Source organism: Anthonomus grandis, chromosome 12, assembly GCF_022605725.1.
Source record: "Anthonomus grandis grandis chromosome 12, icAntGran1.3, whole genome shotgun sequence".
Taxonomy (NCBI): domain Eukaryota; kingdom Metazoa; phylum Arthropoda; class Insecta; order Coleoptera; family Curculionidae; genus Anthonomus; species Anthonomus grandis.
The window spans coordinates 3,602,800-3,621,519 of NC_065557.1; the positions used below are offsets into that span (position 1 = coordinate 3,602,800).

Consider the following 18,720-nt stretch of genomic DNA (forward strand, 5'->3'; position numbering starts at 1 on the left):
ACGAAAAAATATTTAAACGACTTTTAAATAACCTTGAAAACTACCTCTGCAATATCGAATTTTTAAAAATTTTGTCAAGGTTTTTAAAAAAAAATCTTTAAATGACCTTGAAAATGAACCTCTACGATTCAAGTTATTAAGCGGTTTTTTAACCTCGCCAAGGTCATTTAAAAAAAAAACACGTTTAATACCAATTTAACGGTTATTTCTGGACCTTTGAGATTTTTAAGTGACCTTGAAAATTAACCCCCTTAACTTGATATTTATTAACAATGTTTTTTTTTTTTGACCTTGTCACAATAAATCTTTTAAATAATATTTTACCCGTTAAATGTTTCGGCCTTTTTGAACCATCGACCTTTAAATGACCTTGATAATTAAGCTCCGTAAGTTACCAAAAAATAATAATTTTATTACTGTTTTGAATATTATTCTTTTAACCTTGCCAAGGTTACAAGAAGAAAATTCAACGTAATATTTTTCGGTTTTTCTGAAGTATTGGGCTTTGAAATGACTTTGAAAATTAATAATAACTCTTTAAGTTCATATTTTGAAATTTTTTTGTCAAGGTTAACAAAACATTTAAACATTTAAACGTTTTTCCCTGGACTATTGACCTTTAAATAACCTTGAAAATACCTCTGCAATATCGAATTTTTTAAACAAAATTTTTTTAAAATTTTGTCAAGTTTTAAAAAAAAAATATATCGTTAATCAACGGTTAAAAAAAATCTTTAAATGACCTTGAAAATGAACCTCTACAATTCAAGTTATTAAGCGTTTTTTTAACCTCGCCAAGGTCATTTAAAAATTACCAATTTAACGGTTATTTTTGGACCTTTGATTTTTAAGTGATCTTGAAAATTAACTCCTTCACGTGTGAGGGAGTCATATAAGTGAGATATGAAAAAATACAAGAAGCAAAAAAGTTGTATTTTTAAATTCTTAATCAAACAACAAATATTAAAGTTAAAAAAAATCAGTGGCGTACATGTTATTGCCTTTTTTTTCTCGATATTAGACAGTAACTTCAATAAAAATAAAATAAGAAAATATTGGGAAAGTCTGCTAGATGTGTTGCCATATTTCGCTGGTCCTTAACTCTTACTAATAAAAATGAAAAAAATACATTTAACGGCAATAAATCATAGCGTTTAAACATTAAATTTCCTATAGATCTTATCGCTAGAATATTAACAATTCGTTACAACCGAACTTTGAAATCTGCATAATGAGGCTAATCACGAAAATGCACACAAGATCTTAATTACCGATCTTAACGCGATGCTAGAGAATAAATTTAATTTATTAGATTCCAATATAAAAAAAATTCTTGTTTAATGAACTTTAACAAAAACCAGTGTGAATGTTAATAACTTGACTAACGTGCAGCGGGTTAAATGTTCCTTACATGGGTCTAAGTCGGGTGAATTAGCGGGCCATCGGGACACCCTTTATATTCTAAAAAGTGACATCATGACATTATGCGGAACTCCGAGCGCATATTGATGAATAGGAAACGAACAAAAGCCACCATTTGTTTATTATTATTCTTAACGAGTTCTGCATAAACTGTATTATCTATCATAACATCGTTTGGCGGCTTTTTCCTTTTATTTTCCTACGGCCGCACAATAGATTCATTATATTTGACATACACGATCGTCAACATACACGTACATTCAAGCAGTGTTTTAGTTTTAATCACTATTAACGTAAATACTTTTAAAATGAGTTATCACACTTACTATCAATTTTATTTTTAATATTAAGATGGCGCTCCTTTTAAACTTGGCAAGTATGACAGATGTCAAGATTTTTGTGACATTTAATTTGACAACTGACAAAGACATTGAAACTGCCACCTTTATATCAAGAAGAAATTTGACCTTTGGCAATTTAAACAGAACATAGAAGAAGAGTGGAGAGATTGTTTAAAGGCTGAAATACTAAATTAAATTTCTATGAATTGATTTTGTTCATCGCCATTTTGAATTTGACAACTAAGACATATGTCAAGATGGCACCTATGAAAGTTGACACTGTTTTTTCTCTCTCGAGAAGTAGTTTGACATTTGACAAGCAGTTAATAAGAGGAACGGACAACTATTTCATGATACCCATGAAACTTGAAATTGTCATTTCTACTTCAAAAGATGATTTGACATTTGACAATTGAAGAGCCCAAGGGTGGGGGCCAGAAGATAATTTACGCCAACCATTTGCTATTTGTTTTCTATTGAAAGTCCCTTAAAAAAATTAAGAGGGCTCTGATCCGTCATGACAAATGTCAAAAATTTTACACTTTGACAAGCAACAATTAAAAAGGAGAGAAATTGGTTTATTGCACACCCACGTATGTATTTCATGAAACATTAAACTCAATTCCCATGAATGAATTGCTTTATTTAAATATAAAGGTCACCATAACCCAATTAGCTACTAAAAACCCATAAAACGCTCATTTTTTGAACAAGCGACGTGCAATAATGGCGTAACAATACATTTACAGAACAACCGTAACTACATCAAAAACTCATAAATTCTTAATGAATGCCCAACAATTCAAAGGAAGGAATTGGTTACTCTCGGTGTCGCCATTTTGAATTTGACAACCATGACGTACGTCACTCGTCGGCCATTTTGAAAGTCGGTGACGTCACAGTGCTGATGAAATAAATTGTTGGTCTCTTCCTTCAGCCACCCACATTAATGAAGCGTGTATAATAATACTCGAGGATTAATATCGAAAAGAGGAGGACACTAATAACGACAATTAATAAACGAACAAACGGATGACGTGAATAATTAAGCAAACACAATATGAACGTGTAAAAATGGCCGGCACGCAGATTGCTCGTTACCTGCGCGATTTATATGGAAAACCGGCCGTGATAAATCTTAAATATCGAATGAATAATTTAACGTTGGGACGCCTTGTGCACGTTTTTACATGTAAGTAAACTAAAGTAATTTGTGTAATGGGCGTGGCTCTAAAAAGATGAAGAAAACTCTTTTTGTTTTCATAACGGAGAAAACTATGCGGTGAGATGTTACAGTGGTGGCGCACACAACTAGAAACCAACATCTCACCGCTTACTTTTTGATATGCATCCCTGGAGAAAAATAGCAGTTTTTCGTATTTTTATTTTTTATTTTTAAATTAAGTTAGTTTCAACTTTTATTGTATAAAATGATAAAGACGGTTTTTCTGATTTCAACGAGCCTAAGCACTATATGTTTATTTTTAGTAGTTTTTAAGTTATCGAGGTTTGTTTGGGTTAATATACAGGGTGTGTAAAAGAACGGCCAACTTTAAATGCGAATATCTTGAAAATGGTTGCAGCTAGAGACATGACAGTTATAGTACTGAAAAGGGAATAAAATTTCCTAATTACAGATTTCGTCATATCGCTATTTTTTCCTGAATAAAAAATATTTTAAGCGAGTTTATTAGATTTGACTATCTGAGGAGATAGAGATTGCGTTTCTGATTTTAACAAGCCCAAACACTATAGGTTAATCTTTGGTAGTTTTTGAGTTATTAAGGTAAGTTTGAGTGAATATACAGGGTGTGTAAAAGAACAGCCAACTTTAAATGCGAATATCTTGAAAACGGTTGCAGCTAAAGCCATGGGAATTATTGTACTGGAATGGTAATTTAATTTCTCATTTACACATCCCTATTTTTTTCGAAAGAAATAATTTTTAAGACATTTTATCGGTTTTGAATGTCTGAGGAGGTAGAGGCTGCGTTTCAGATTTTAACGAACCTAAACACTATATCTTTATCTTTGGTAGTTTTTGAGTTATTGTCATTTGTTTGATTTAATATACAGGGTGTGTAAAAGAACAGCCAACTTTAAATGCGAATATCTTGAAAACGGTTGCAGCTAGAGCCATGGGAATTGTTGTACTGGAAAGGTAATTTAATTTCTTATTTACAGACTTCGTCACATCCCTGTTTTTTTCTAAAGAAATAATTTTTAAGAGATTTTATCGGTTTTGAATGTCTGAGGAGGTAGAGACTGCGTTTCTGATTTTAACGAACCCAAACACTATATGTTTATCTTTGGGAGTTTTTGAGTTATTGTCATTTGTTTGTTTTAATATACAGGGTGTGTAAAAGAACAGCCAACTTTAATTGCGAATATCTTGAAAACGGTTGCAGATAGAGACATGGGAATTGTTGTACTAGAATTTTATTAACATATCCTATTTTCAGATTTTCTCATATCCCCGTTTTTTCTAAAGAAATCATATTTTTAGCCAGTTATTGGTTTTGTCTATGTAAGGAGGTAGAAAATGCGTTTCTGATTTAAACGAACCTAAACACTATATCTTTATCTTTGGTAGTTTTTGAGTTATTGTCATTTGTTTGATTTAATATACAGGGTGTGTAAAAGAACGGCCAACTTTAAATGCGAATATCTTGAAAACGATTGCAGCTAGAGCCATAAGAATTGTTGTACTGGAATGGTAATTTAATTTCTTATTTACAGATTTCGTCACATCCCTGTTTTTTTCTAAAGAAATAATTTTTAAGAGATTTTATCGGTTTTGAATGTCTGAGGAGGTAGAGACTGCGTTTCTAATTTTAACGAACCCAAACACTATATGTTTTTCTTTATCAGTTTTTAAGTTATCAGGGTTTGTTTGGGTCCATATACAGGGCGTGTAAAAGAACGGCCAACTTTAAATACGAATATCTTGAAAACGGTTGCAGATAGAGACATAGGAATTGTTGTACTAGAATTTTATTAACATATCCTATTTTCAGATTTTCTCATATCCCCGTTTTTTCTAAAGGAATAATATTTTGAGCCAGTTATTGGTTTTGTCTGGCTAAGGAGGTAGAAAATGCCTTTCTGATTTAAACGAACCTAAACACTACATGTTTATCTTTGGTAGTTTTTGAGTTATTGTCATTTGTTTGCTTTAATATACAGGGTGTGTAAAAGAACAGCCAACTTTAAATGCGAATATCTTGAAAACGGTTGCAGCTAGAGCCATGGGAATTGTTGTACTGGAATGGTAATTTAATTTCTTATTTACAGATCCGTCACATCCCTGTTTTTTTCTAAAGAAATAATTTTTAAGAGATTTTATCGGTTTTGAATGTCTGAGGAGGTAGAGACTGCGTTTCTGATTTTAACGAACCCAAACACTATATGTTTATCTTTAGTAGTTTTTAAGTTATCAGGGTTTGTGTGGGTCAATATACAGGATGTGTAAAAGAACAGCCAACTTTAATTGCGAATATCTTGAAAACGGTTGCAGATAGAGACATGAGAATTGTTGTACTGGAATTGTATTAATATGTTCCATTTTCAGATTTTCTCATATCCCCGTTTTTTCTAAAGAAATCATATTTTTAGTTATTGGTTTTGTCTGTTTAAGGAGGTAGAAAATGCCTTTCTGATTTAAACGAACCTAAACACTATATCTTTATCTTTGGTAGTTTTTGAGTTATTGTCATTTGTTTGATTTAATATACAGGGTGTGTAAAAGAACAGCCAACTTTAAATGCGAATATCTTAAAAACGGTTGCAGCTAGAGCCATAAGAATGGTTGTACTGGAATGGTATTTTAATTTCTTATTTACAGATTTCGTCACATCCCTGTTTTTTTCTAAAGAAATAATTTTTAAGAGATTTTATTGTTTTTGAATGTCTGAGGAGGTAGAAAATGCGTTTCTGATTTAAACGAACCTAAACACTATATCTTTATCTTTGGTAGTTTTTGAGTTATTGTCATTTGTTTGGTTTAATATACAGGGTGTGTAAAAGAACAGCCAAATATAAATGCAAGTATCTTGAAAACGGTTGCAGCTAGAGCCATGGGAATTGTTGTACTGGAATGGTAATTTAATTTCCTATTTACAGATTTCGTCACATCCCTGTTTTTTTTCTAAAGAAATAATTTTTAAGAGATTTTATCGGTTTTGAATGTCTGAGGATGTAGAGACTGCGTTTCTGATTTTAACGAACCCAAACACTATATGTTTATCTTTAGTAGTTTTTGAGTTATCAGGGTTTGTTTGGGTTAATATACAGGGTGTGTAAACGAACGATAGCAATTTTAAATGCGAATATCTTGCAAACGGCTGCAGATAGAGACATAGAAATTGTACCACTAGAGTAGTAATAAAATTGTCCGTGTACTATTTATAATGATATTAAAAAAAAAACACTAAACGACTACCGAACATTTGACCGCGTACTTTTCCCTATGGATTCTTGGAAGCCTGTAAGTTTTTTTAATATTTTGATCCTATTAAAAAAAAGTGACGTCAGAATAATTTAAATAATATACCGTGCGTGACAAAAACATCGCGGTGAGATGTTATACTGGTGGCGCCCCCAGCCAGGACGTCAACACCCAACATCTCACCGTTAATTTTCTGTCAATCATCTGTCGATGCATAAAAATAACAAATAAGAGACGTTCTATAGCCATAACCATGACCAACTGAAACACGACATTAAAACTTACCTTTGAAGGGTACTTCCCGATCCTTTTATCCTTCGTGGGCGGATTGACCGGAGCGCCCTCCTTGGCCCAGTAAACGTTCAAAAAAGCCAAAACGCCGGTGGCCCTGAAACCGAGCAAATAAAATATGAGAACGTAATTTGTGCAGCTCAATTAAGCCGATCAAGGAATTATTAAAAGAGGGCGTGGCACGGTATCGGCTGTCTAACTGTAAAACATGATTGATCACTAAAGGACCATTAAGTTTTCGAAAATAATTAATCTCTTAAGGTTTGACTGACACCTTCAGAGGCGTTCGTATATGAGGAATTATTAGTTCAGTTTCGAGTCATGTCGAATCCGCAATTTCTTTCACCGGGTTCCGCGGGAGCCGCGAGAAGGAAAAGTGACTCGATTAGGATCGTGACGCCTGCAACGCACAGACCGGAGGAGGAACCCGATGACGAGTTACTGGAAAAACTGGATAAATATGATAATTTTTACGATACGACCAAGAGTCTGTTGGTACTGTTTCAAATTATGGGGGTGATGCCTATTGAGAGGATGAAAGGGAAAACTGTGTTCAGGTGAGTGACATTAGAGGACGTTTTACTGATTAAAATCCATGTAGTTGTCTTAAGGAATTTAGGACGTCAGTGAGCAACAGGGACAGAAAACCTTAAACTTATAAAATTGTAAATTTTCACGTTTTTATTGGGTTTATACTCGCCATACGTCAGCCGTAAAATTTACGAGTTTACGTAACTTTTAGTAATATTTTACAATAAATATTACAATATCTATTATAGTAAGTAAAATTCATTTTTTTTTACAAAAATCTATTAAACCTTTTCATTCTATTTTTTCGGTTTACCCTATAACGTAGTATTTTCCCAGGTAAAAATGTTTTACCCTATTAGTACTTAACTTATTTTAATGCTAAATTCAAATGTAATATCTATATATCTAATAAATAAAAACAACATAATATTAACAAATCATCAAACATAATGCTCCTCGGGTAATTTCTTTATTCCAGACAATTCACGACTTTCTGATTCGCTATCAGCTCCATCTACCTTAATAAGAAGATGACTCACAATAATATCTATTGATGGTTCTTTTTTCTTGTTCTTAATTTTTTTTTATTAATTAATAAGATCCCGTAATTGTTGCCATGTCCAATGAAGTAATTAAAAATCTTTTCATACATGTCGGTAGTTTTATTTAAATTCTGAAGATGAAGAGTAGTTAGGTCTGGTTAGTAGGAGGGCCAATGCTTGTAGATAGTCCTTTTGCTCCTTGAGGTTTGAAGGTTTTAATGTTGAGAGGTGATCGTCAAGGTGAGTGTGCAGACTCACTCGATTTCTAGGAGAAAATTTCCATAAAAATTCCAAGATTTCTACCTCGATTCTTTGGATAAAAATGCCAGGGACAAAATTCCCGGTCGAAGAGGCAGAAATTCCATTTTGAGAAAAACCTGTATCAGGTTTTCCTCATTTTCTCTAAAACTACTAGGAATATGGAGAAGTTTCTTGTAGTATTGGAATCCTGATTAAAAATAGAACAAATCATATCAAATAACTTTAAGACGTAAACCTTAAAATAAAGAAGTTATTGAGGATTTTTTTAAAAAATTATGTATTAATTAGTGAAAAATTTGAAAACTTTTGATTTTTTTTTTTAATTTATTTTTTTTTTGAATTAATAAATCAATTAATAAATTGTCCGAAAACCTTTAAAAAAGTCTTATAAAACTTTTTTGAAAAACGTATTAGAAAAAAGTTATACCCAATTTTTCCAAAAAAAGACCAAGCAAAAAATCGTAAGGGTTACGCATGGGAGAAAAGTTCATAATTTCGGTTTTTATTTTTTTTCTGGAAAACTATTGGATGAGGAAAAAAATTGTTAAAACAAAAGTTGTTTGGAATATCAATGCGCATCACATGCAATAGAAAAATAATTTTTAAGTCTCACAGTTTTTCAGAAAATTGGGAAAAACCTCTTAGCAGTTTTTCCTCATTTTCTCAAAAAATTTTGGGAATATAGAAAATTTTATTTCAGTATTGGAATCCTTATTAAAAATGGAACAAAACATAAAGAACAATATTTAGCCGCAATTCGAGAAATAAAAGAGTTATGGACGGTTTTAGAAAAATTAGATACATTTTTAGAGTAAAATATGAAAAAAAATTTTTTTTCTAAAAATTTAATTTTTTTTTTGGAAATTAATAAATTGCCCAAAAAGCTTTAAAAAAGTCTGATAAAACTTTTTTAAAAAATGTACCGGAAAAAAGTTATATTCAAGTTTTCCAAAAAAAGACTGGAAATCGTAAGGGGAAAAAGTTCATAATTTCGGTTTTTATTTTTTTTCTGGAAAACTATTGGATGGAGAAAAAAATTATTAAAACAAAAGTTGTTTGGAATAATAATGCGCATTAGACGCAATAGAAAAATAATTTTTAAGTCTCACGGTTTTCCAGAAAATTGGGAAAAACCTCTTAGCAGTTTTTCCTTATTTTCTCAAAAAATTTTAGGAATATAGAAAATTTTATTTTAGTATTGGAATCCTTAATAAAAAAGGAACAAGTCATGGAAAATAATATTTAGCCGTAAATCAAAAAATAAAAGAGTTGTGGCCGGTTTTAGAAAAATTAAGTAAATTTTTGCGGTGAAATTCGAAAAAAAAATTTTTTTTTTTTAATTTAATTTTTTTTTTGGAAATTAATAAATTGCCCAAAAAGCTTTAAAAAAGTCTTATAAAACTTTTTTGAAAAATGTATCAGAAAAAAGTTTTATCCAAATTTTCCAAAAAAAGACCAAGCAAAAAATCGTAAGGGTTACGCATGGGAAAAAAGTTCATAATTTCGGTTTTTATTTTTTTTCTGGAAAACTATTGGATGAGGAAAAATATTGTTAAAACAAAAGTTGTTTGGAATATCAATGCGCATCACATGCAATAGAAAAATAATTTTTAAGTCTCACAGTTTTTCAGAAAATTGGGAAAAACCTCTTAGCAGTTTTTCTTCATTGTCTCAAAAACTTTTGGGAATATAGAAAATTTTATTTGAGTATTGGAATCCTTATTAAAAATGGAACAAATCAAGAAGAATAATATTTAGCCGTAAATCGAAAAATAAAAGAGTTATGGACGGTTTTAGAAAAATTAGATGAATTTTTGGAATAAAATTCGAAAAAAAATTTTTTTTTAAATTTAATTTTTTTTTTTGAAATTAATAAATTGCTCAAAAAGCTTTAGAAAAGTCTTGTAAAACTTTTTTGAAAAATGTATCAAATGAAAGTTATACTCAATTTTCCCAAAAAAACAACCGCAAAAAATCGTAAGGGTACGTACGGCATGGAAAAATGTTCATAATTCTGGTTTTTATTTTTTTTCTGGAAAACTATTGGATAGGGCAAAAAATTTTTTCAACAAAAGTTGTTTGGAATATCAATGCGCATCAGATGCAATAAAAAAATAATTTTTATGTCCAACAGATTTTCAGAAAATTGGGAAAAACCTCTTAGCAGTTTTTCCTCATTTTCTCAAAAAATTTTGGGAATATAGAAAATTTTATTTCAGTATTGGAATCCTTATTAAAAATGGAACAAATCATGAAGAATAATATTTAGCCGTAAATCGAAAAATAAAAGAGTTATGGACGGTTTTAGAAAAATTAGATGAATTTTTGGAGTGAAATTCGAAAAATTTTTTTTTCAAAAAATTGATTTTTTTTTTGGAAACTAATAAATTGCCCAAAAAGCTTTAAAAAAGTCTTATAAAACTTTCTTGAAAAATGTTTCAGAAAAAAGTTATACCCAATTTTCCCAAAAAAAGACCCTAAAAAAATCGTAAGGGTACGCATGGGAAAACGTTCATAATTCTGGTTTTAATTTTTTTCTGGAAAACTATTGGATGAGGAAAAAAATTGTTTAAACAAAAGTTGTTTGGAAGATTAATGCGCATTAGATGCAATATAAAAATAATTTTTAAGTTGAATGGTTTTTCAGAAAATTGGAAAAAACCTCTTAGCAGTTTTTCCTCATTTTCTCAAAAACTTTTGGGAATATAGAAAATGTTATTTGAGTATTGGAATCCTTATTAAAAATGAAACAAATCATAAGGAACAATGTTTAGCCGCAATTCGAGAAATAAAAGAGTTATGGATGGTTTTAGAAAAATTAGATAAATTTTTGGGGTAAAATTCGAAAAAAAAAATTTTTTCTTAAATTAATTTTTTTTTGGAAATTAATAAATTGCCCAAAATGCTTTAAAAAAGTCTTATAAAACTTTTTTGAAAAATATACCAGAAAGAAGTTATACCCAATTTTTCCAAAAAAAAACACCCTAAAAAAAATTGTAAAGGTACGCATGGGAAAACGTTCATAATTCTGGTTTTCATTTTTTTTCTGGAAAACTATTGGATGAGGCAAAAATTGTTAAAACAAAAGTTGTTTGGAATATCAATGCGCATCAGATGCAATAGAAAAATAATTTTTAAGTTTGACAGTTTTTCAGAAAATTGGGAAAAACCTCTTAGCAGTTTTTCCTCATTTTCTCAAAAACTTTTAGAAATATAGAAAATTTTATTTCAGTATTAGAATCCTTATTAAAAATGGAACAAATCATGACCAATAGCATTTAGTCGTAAATCGAAAAATAAAAGAGTTATGGACGGTTTTAGAAAAATTATATGAATTTTTGGGGTGAAATCCGAAAAAAAATTTTTTTCAAAAAATTGATTTTTTTTTGGAAATTAATAAATTGCACAAAATGCTTTAAAAAAGTCTTATAAAACTTTCTTGAAAAACGTACCAGAAAGAAGATATACCCAATTTTTCCAAAAAAAGACCAAGCAAAAAATCGTAAGGGTACGTACGGCATGGAAAAATGTTCATAATTCTGGTTTTTATTTTTTTTCTGGAAAACTATTGGATAGGGCAAAAAATTGTTTCAACAAAAGTTGTTTGGAATATCAATGCGCATCAGATGCAATAGAAAAATAATTTTTAAGTTTGACAGTTTTTCAGAAAATTGGGAAAAACCTCTTAGCAGTTTTTCCTCATTTTCTCCAAAACTTTTAGAAATATAGAAAATTTTATTTCAGTATTAGAATCCTTATTAAAAATGGAACAAATCATGACAAATAGCATTTAGTCGTAAATCGAAAAATAAAAGAGTTATGGACGGTTTTAGAAAAATTATATGAATTTTTGGGGTGAAATCCGAAAAATTTTTTTTTTCAAAAAATTGATTTTTTTTTGGAAATTAATAAATTGCACAAAATGCTTTAAAAAAGTCTTATAAAACTTTCTTGAAAAACGTACCAGAAAGAAGATATACCCAATTTTTCCAAAAAAAGACCAAGCAAAAAATCGTAAGGGTACGGCATGGGAAAATGTTCATAATTCTGGTTTTTATTTTTTTTCTGGAAAACTATTGAATGGAAAAAAAAGTTGTTAGAACAAAAGTTGTTTGGAATATTAATGCGCATTAGATGCAACAGAAAAATAATTTTTAAGTTGAATGGTTTTTCAGAAAATTGGGAAAAACCTCTTAGCAGTTTTTCCTTATTTTCTTAAAAGCTATTAAGAATATTAAAAAAAAATTATTACTATTGGAATCTTAATTAAAAATAGAACTAATCATGAAGAATAACATTTAGCCCTAAACCGAAAATTAAAAGAGTTATAGAGGATTTTTGAAAAATAGGAACTGTTACGATCACTTAATTGATCTCGATTATAATACTCAGCTATAACACTGCGATGTAAACTACGTTCTTCATCAAAGCTATCATTATACAAATCTTCAATTACTTGGATACTCTACCATATCCAAGTAATAGCTTAGGAACGTCTTATCATAATCTTCTGCTTTACTAGTTCACTTTCTTGTAAACCACGATCTTGTTTCCTATATACCTTTTATCCACTATTCTGCAGTGGTAGACAGTTTATCACTGACTTCCTTAATTCAACCTCGTTGCACTCTTAAATTTTCCTGAATAAAATGAGTCCTGACACCACATGCTTATCTCAATTAGTTCGGGAGTTATGACAGCTTTTTTTTACAGAAGGGCCTAAAAACTTCTTCCCTTCAAACACGAATATCTCAAGAACCATTAGAGCTATCGAGACAAAACAAACGTTAATTAAATCTTTAAAAAAAGACGATTTTTTTGCAGATGGTTCTCGGCGACCACCTGCTGGGCCTACTTCATCTTCGGCCTGGAGACCGTGTTCGTCAGTATCGTTTTCAAGGAGCGCCTAGTCTTAATTTTAAAACCCGGAAAACGCTTTGACGAGTACATCTACGGGGTGATCTTCTTAAGTATATTAATACCGCACTTCCTGTTACCCATCGGGGCTTGGACCAATGGCTGCGAGGTTGCCAAGTTTAAGAATATGTGGACGAAATTCCAAGTAAGTCAGTCTTCGCGTCGCACTCATTCAATATTTTGTTCAATTTTATTTTAGTACAAATACTTCAAGAAAACTGGCACCCCGATCGTATTTCACAATTTGGGCCTGATCACTTACTCCCTATGCATCTTCTCGTGGACCATCGGTATAGCGATAATGCTGGCCCAGTACTACTTGCAGCCGGACATGCTCTTATGGCACACGTTTGGTTATTATCACATTTTGGCAATGCTCAACTGCTTGTGCAGCTTGTGGTTTATCAATTGTACCGCCAAGGGACGTGTGGCCGGATGGTTGGCGGAAAACCTGCATACCGCCTTGCAAACTAAGGATTCCGCTAAAAAATTGGCTGATTATCGAGAAATGTGGATCGATCTATCTCATATGATGCAGCAATTGGGTAAGGCGGTTGGATAGAGTGCGTTTTTCTGATTTCAATGAACCCAAACACTATATGTTTATCTTAAGTAGTTTTCGAGTTATCGGGGTTTAATGGTGTTAATATACAGGGTGTGTAAAGGAACATCCAAATTTAAATGCAAGTATCTTAAAAACGGTTGTAGATAGAGAGATGGGAATTGTAGTAGTGAAATGGAAATAAAATTTCTCATTAACAAATTACCTTATATTTCTGTTTTTTTCAAAAAAAAAAATTTTTCATGAATTTATTGGTTTTCACTGTCTGAGAGGGTAGAGATTGCGTTTCTGATTATAACGAACCCAAACACAATATATTTATCTTTATTAGCTTCTGAGTAATCGAGATTTGTTTGGGTTAATATACAGGGTGTGTAAAGAAACGGCCAAATTTAAATGCAAGTATCTTAAAAACGGTTGTAGATAGAGAGATGGGAATTGTAGTAGTGAAATGAAAATAAAATTTCTCATTAACAAATTTCCTCATATTGCTGTTTTTTCTAAAAAAAATTTTTTTTCATGAATTTATTGGTTTTGACTGTCTGAGAGGGTAGAGATTGCGTTTCTGATTATAACGAACCCAAATACAATATACTTATCTTTATTAGTTTCTGAGTAATCGAGATTTGTTTGGGTTAATATACAGGGTGTGTAAAGAAACAGCCAAATTTAAATGCAAGTATCTTAAAAACGGTTGTAGATAGAGAGATGAGAATTGTAGTAGTGAAATGGAAATAAAATTTCTCATTAACAAATTTCCTCATATTGCTGTTTAAAAAAAAAATACATGAATTTATTGGTTTTGACTGTCTGAGAGCGTAGAGATTGCGTTTCTGATTATAACGAACCCAAACACAATATATTTATCTTTATTACTTTCTGAGTAATCGAGATTTGTTTGGGTTAATATACAGGGTGTGTAAAGGAACAGCCAAATATAAATGCAAGTATCTTGAAAACGGTTGTAGATAGAGAGACGTGAATTGTAGTAGTGAAATGGAGATAAAATTTCTCATTAACAAATTTCCTCATATTGCTGTTTTTTTCTAAAAAAAAATTGTTTCATGAATTTATTGGTTTTGACTGTCTGGGAGGGTAGAGATTGCGTTTCTGATTATAACGAACCCAAACACAATATATTTATCTTTATTACTTTCTGAGTAATCGAGATTTGTTTGGGTTAATATACAGGGTGTGTAAAGGAACAGCCAAATATAAATGCAAGTATCTTGAAAACGGTTGTAGATAGAGAGACGTGAATTGTAGTAGTGAAATGGAGATAAAATTTCTCATTAACAAATTTCCTCATAATGCTGTTTTTAAAAAAAAAAAATATTTTACATAAATTTATTGGTTATGACTGTCTGAGAAGGTAGAGATTGCGTTTCTGATTATAACGAACCCAAACACAATATATTTATCTTTATTAGTTTCTGAGTAATCGAGATTGGTTTGGGTTAATATACAGGGTGTGTAAAGAAACAGCCAACTTTAAATGCGAATATCTTGAGAACGGTGGCAGATAGAGACATGGAAATTGCAGTAATAGAATTGTAATAAAATTTGCCATTCACCAATTTCACCATACCGATATTTAAAACAAAAATTTAATAAATTAACAGTTTTAATTAATCATCAAAATAGGGGATATTTTTGTCATTACATCAAATAAAAACTACATATTAATTTATAATAGTCTACAATATTTCGGGGTGTTATATATTTATATACAGGGTGTGTAAACTAAAGTACCAACCTTAAATTCAAATATCTCGTAAACCGTTGCAGATAGAGACATGGAAATAGCGGTACTGAAAAATGATGAAATACACTAATATACAGGGTGATCCTAAAAAAAGTTGCCACATCATTAAACCTAAATATCTCAAAAACGGCTTCAGATAGCAACATTGCAATACCAGTACTGGACCCGTAAGTTTAAACAGAAATATCATTGCGAGCGTAATCCCGATCGTCCTCCGGTGGGTGGGTGGTATCGTGCGAATCGGAAAAACCTCGCACGTATATGCAAATCACGATTTATGTCACGTTATGACTTATTTATGGGGTTTCAGGTAAAGCGTACAGTGGCATGTACGCCCTGTACTGCCTACTGGTACTGCTCACGACCATAGTAGCGACTTACGGGTGTTTAACCGAAATACTCGATCACGGGCTGTCATTTAAGGAGGCCGGTTTGTTTGTCATCGCCTTCTACTGTTTCACTTTGTTGTTTATCATTTGCAATGAGGCGCATGCGGCCTCGAGGAAAATGGGTCCGGAATTCAGGTGAACTTTTTTCCCCGGAAGTTTTTTGGGTCGTAACGAGGGTGTGTTTTAGGGAACGACTGTTGAACGTAAATTTGGCAGCGGTGGATCAACGTACCGTACAGGAGGTGCACATGTTTTTGACCGCCATCGATAAGAACCCACCTATAATGAACTTGAACGGATACGCTAACATTAATCGGAAATTGATTTCTTCTGTAAGTATTTATTACTGGCCCCCTGTATAAGGAAGATTGATTTACTGTTAATATTTGTTGTACAGGGTGATCCCTATTACGTCCTTAAGATAATAAATTCATAGCCGCTCCTACAAAAAAAGCAAGTAGGCTTCACGTGGGCCTTAGACTAACTAGTTCACTTATCAGGCCTTTCATTCATAACTATTTTAATTTGCATACCTGCCTGGGCAATAGTAGGTTAATATATTGCACTTATTTATTCTTACATATCGAATCGTTTTTAGGTATAATTATTTTCAATAGTTTTTATGTTATTGGGCTTCAATGGGTTAGTATACAGGGTGTGTAAAAAACTGCCAACTGTGCACACGAGTATTTTAAAAATGGTGGCAGAGAGACACATGGCAATTTTAATACTGAAATGTTAACAAAAATTCCTATTTCCCAATTAGGTCATATCGGTAATCTTAAAAAAAAATTTAACCGATTCATCTGTTTTAACTATGTAGGAAGATAGAAAATATTCTCCAGATTTCAACAAACCCATACACCATACCTTTATTTTAAGTAGTTTTTAAGTTATTAGAGTTTGTAGCATAAATATACAGGGCGTGTAAAAAACTGCCAACTGTGCATGCGAATATCTTGAGAACGGTTGCAGATAGAGACATGGGAATTTCAGCACTGAAATCGTAAAAAAATTTCGCATTTCCCAATTGGATTATATCGAAATTTATCTAAAAATAAATCACTTGACCCATCGGTGTTTACTATTTAAAAAGCTTCTTGAAATTTTTCTGTATTAAATCTAGGCACCATATGTCTATTTTTAGTAGTTTTTAACTTTAAAAGGTTTTTTCTGTGTATTATACAGGGTGTGTAAAAAACTGTCAACTGTGCACTCGAATATCTTAAGAACGGTTGCAGATAGAGCAATGAAAATTTTAGCACTAAAATTGCAAGAAAGTTTGTTATATTCGCCAATAGAGTCACATCGACATTTATTTCTTGAAAAAAAAATTAATTGACTCACTGGTGTTTACTAGTTTAAAAGATAGTTGAAATTTTTCTGATTATAATAAGTCCAAGCACAATATGTCCGTTTTTAGAAGCCTTTAATTTAAAAGGGTTTTTGTTGGTTAGTATACAGGGTGTGTAAAAAACTGCCAACTGTGCACACGAATATTTTAAAAATGGTGGCAGAGAGACACATGGCAATTTTGATACCGAAATGTAAACAAAAAATCCTATTTCCCAATTAGGTCATATCGGTAATCTTTAAAAAAAAATTAACCGATTCATCTGTTTTAACTATGTAGGAAGATAGAAAATGTTCTCCTGATTTCAACAAACCCATACACCATACCTTTATTTTAAGTAGTTTTTAAGTTATTAGAGTTTTTAGTATAAATATACAGGGCGTGTAAAAACTGCCAACTGTGCATGCGAATATCTTGAGAACGGTTGCAGATAGAGACATGGGAGTTTCAGCACTGAAATTGCAAGAAAATTTGTTATTTGTCAATAGTGTCACATCAACCATTATTTCTTGAAAAAAAATGACTTGACTCATTGGTGTTCACTAGTTTAAAAGATAGTTGAAATTTTTCTGATTATAATGAGTTCAAGCACAATATGTCCGTTTTTAGAAGCCTTTAATTTAAAAGGGTTTTTGTTGGTTAGTATACAGGGTGTGTAAAAAACTGCCAACGGTGCACGCGAATATTTTAAAAATGGTGGCAGAGAGACACATGGCAATTTTAATACTGAAATGTTAACAAAAAATCCTATTTCCCAATTAGGTCATATCAGTTATCTTAAAAAAAAAATTAAGGGATCCATCTGTTTTGACTATGTAGGAAGATAGAAAATATTCTCCTGATTTCAACAAACCCATACACCATACCTTTATTTTAAGTAGTTTTTAAGTTATTAGAGTTTTTAGCATAAATATACAGGGCGTGTAAAAAACTGCCAACTGTGCACTCGAATATCTTAAGAACGGTTATAGATACAGACATGGGAATTTCAGTACTGGATTGGTAATAAAATTCTCTAACTGCTAATTCTTTCATATCTATTAAATCCTATTTCTGTCAATTACTTATTATACAAAAACCTCAAAATAAACAGCTTTTCTTATTTATTTTTCAGACGATTACCTCGGCGGCCACCTACTTGGTAATGCTCATGCAATTCCGCTTAAGCTTAATGCGAAATGCGGCCATAGCGGCTCGGAAAGCGAATGCTTCAATGACTAATTCCACTATAACTGATTAAGTACGTTTCGGGTCTATTATAACGCACAAAAGCGAATAAATCAAGTGGCACGTAATGGACTTCTTTCTGGCATTTTTTTTTTGGTTTTTATTTATTGCCCCTCGATGTTGTTTTTACTAGATGCAGACTCCTTTGTCTGGGATTTTTATTTATATCGGTGATTTAGGAGGTTTTATATACTCTATTTGACTTGCTCCTGAACGATGTAAATCAACTGGGATGTTATGATATCTAATATTGGGCCTGGAAATTTAACGATAGTTTTTCTTATATATAACCATTACTAGTGTAAGGAAATGTTAATAAGTTTCAAAATAAATATCGTGATGAACCTTAATTAATTTTAAATAAGATCTACGTTTTTAATTAATTAAACACATCTCAATTACATGACGAAAGATCTTTTTTTTTCATTAAAAAGGATCTATAAAATCTAAAAATCTGTAGTATAACAAACCCGGGTTTGTCCATAAAGAATGAATGAGATAAGTTTTTTTTTAATAAATAAGAAAAGATCGAGCGAGAAAAAATAAATAAATAAGAAACCCTCCCTACGTTGTGTTTTGTAACAGAATCACTCTCTCTTTTACTTACCTCGGATGCGCTTGACAAGACAAAATTAGGAAAATTATTAAGATGGTATTAAAGTCAATGCAGT

At 31.4% G+C, this 18,720-nt stretch overlaps 2 protein-coding genes across 2 annotated transcripts in view; one reads left to right on the top strand and one right to left on the bottom strand.

Moving 5' to 3' along the window:
* LOC126743195 (thrombospondin type-1 domain-containing protein 4-like) overlaps positions 1–18,720 on the bottom strand; it is a 141,498-nt gene that overhangs the window by 94,271 nt on the left and 28,507 nt on the right. The window contains exon 2 of the mRNA XM_050450177.1: positions 6,496–6,598. Within this exon, the coding sequence (XP_050306134.1) occupies positions 6,496–6,598 (103 nt within the window). The remainder of the gene's footprint in view (positions 1–6,495; positions 6,599–18,720) is intronic.
* On the top strand, positions 6,660–18,136 carry LOC126743198 (gustatory and odorant receptor 22-like). The gene is made up of 6 exons (XM_050450180.1): positions 6,660–7,058; positions 12,660–12,897; positions 12,952–13,297; positions 15,390–15,603; positions 15,656–15,800; positions 17,937–18,136. Exons 1-6 carry the CDS (start codon positions 6,823–6,825, stop codon positions 18,060–18,062), a joined length of 1,305 nt encoding a protein of 434 aa, XP_050306137.1. The 5' UTR covers positions 6,660–6,822; the 3' UTR covers positions 18,063–18,136.

Coding starts and splice junctions, on each gene's coding strand:
- LOC126743198 (XM_050450180.1), top strand. CDS start 6,823: ATGTCGAATCCGCAATTTCTTTCACCGGGTTCCGCGGGAGCCGCGAGA. Junction 12,898..12,951: donor ATATGTGGACGAAATTCCAA/GTAAGTCAGTCT, acceptor ATTTTATTTTAG/TACAAATACTTCAAGAAAAC. Junction 15,801..17,936: donor ATCGGAAATTGATTTCTTCT/GTAAGTATTTAT, acceptor TTTATTTTTCAG/ACGATTACCTCGGCGGCCAC.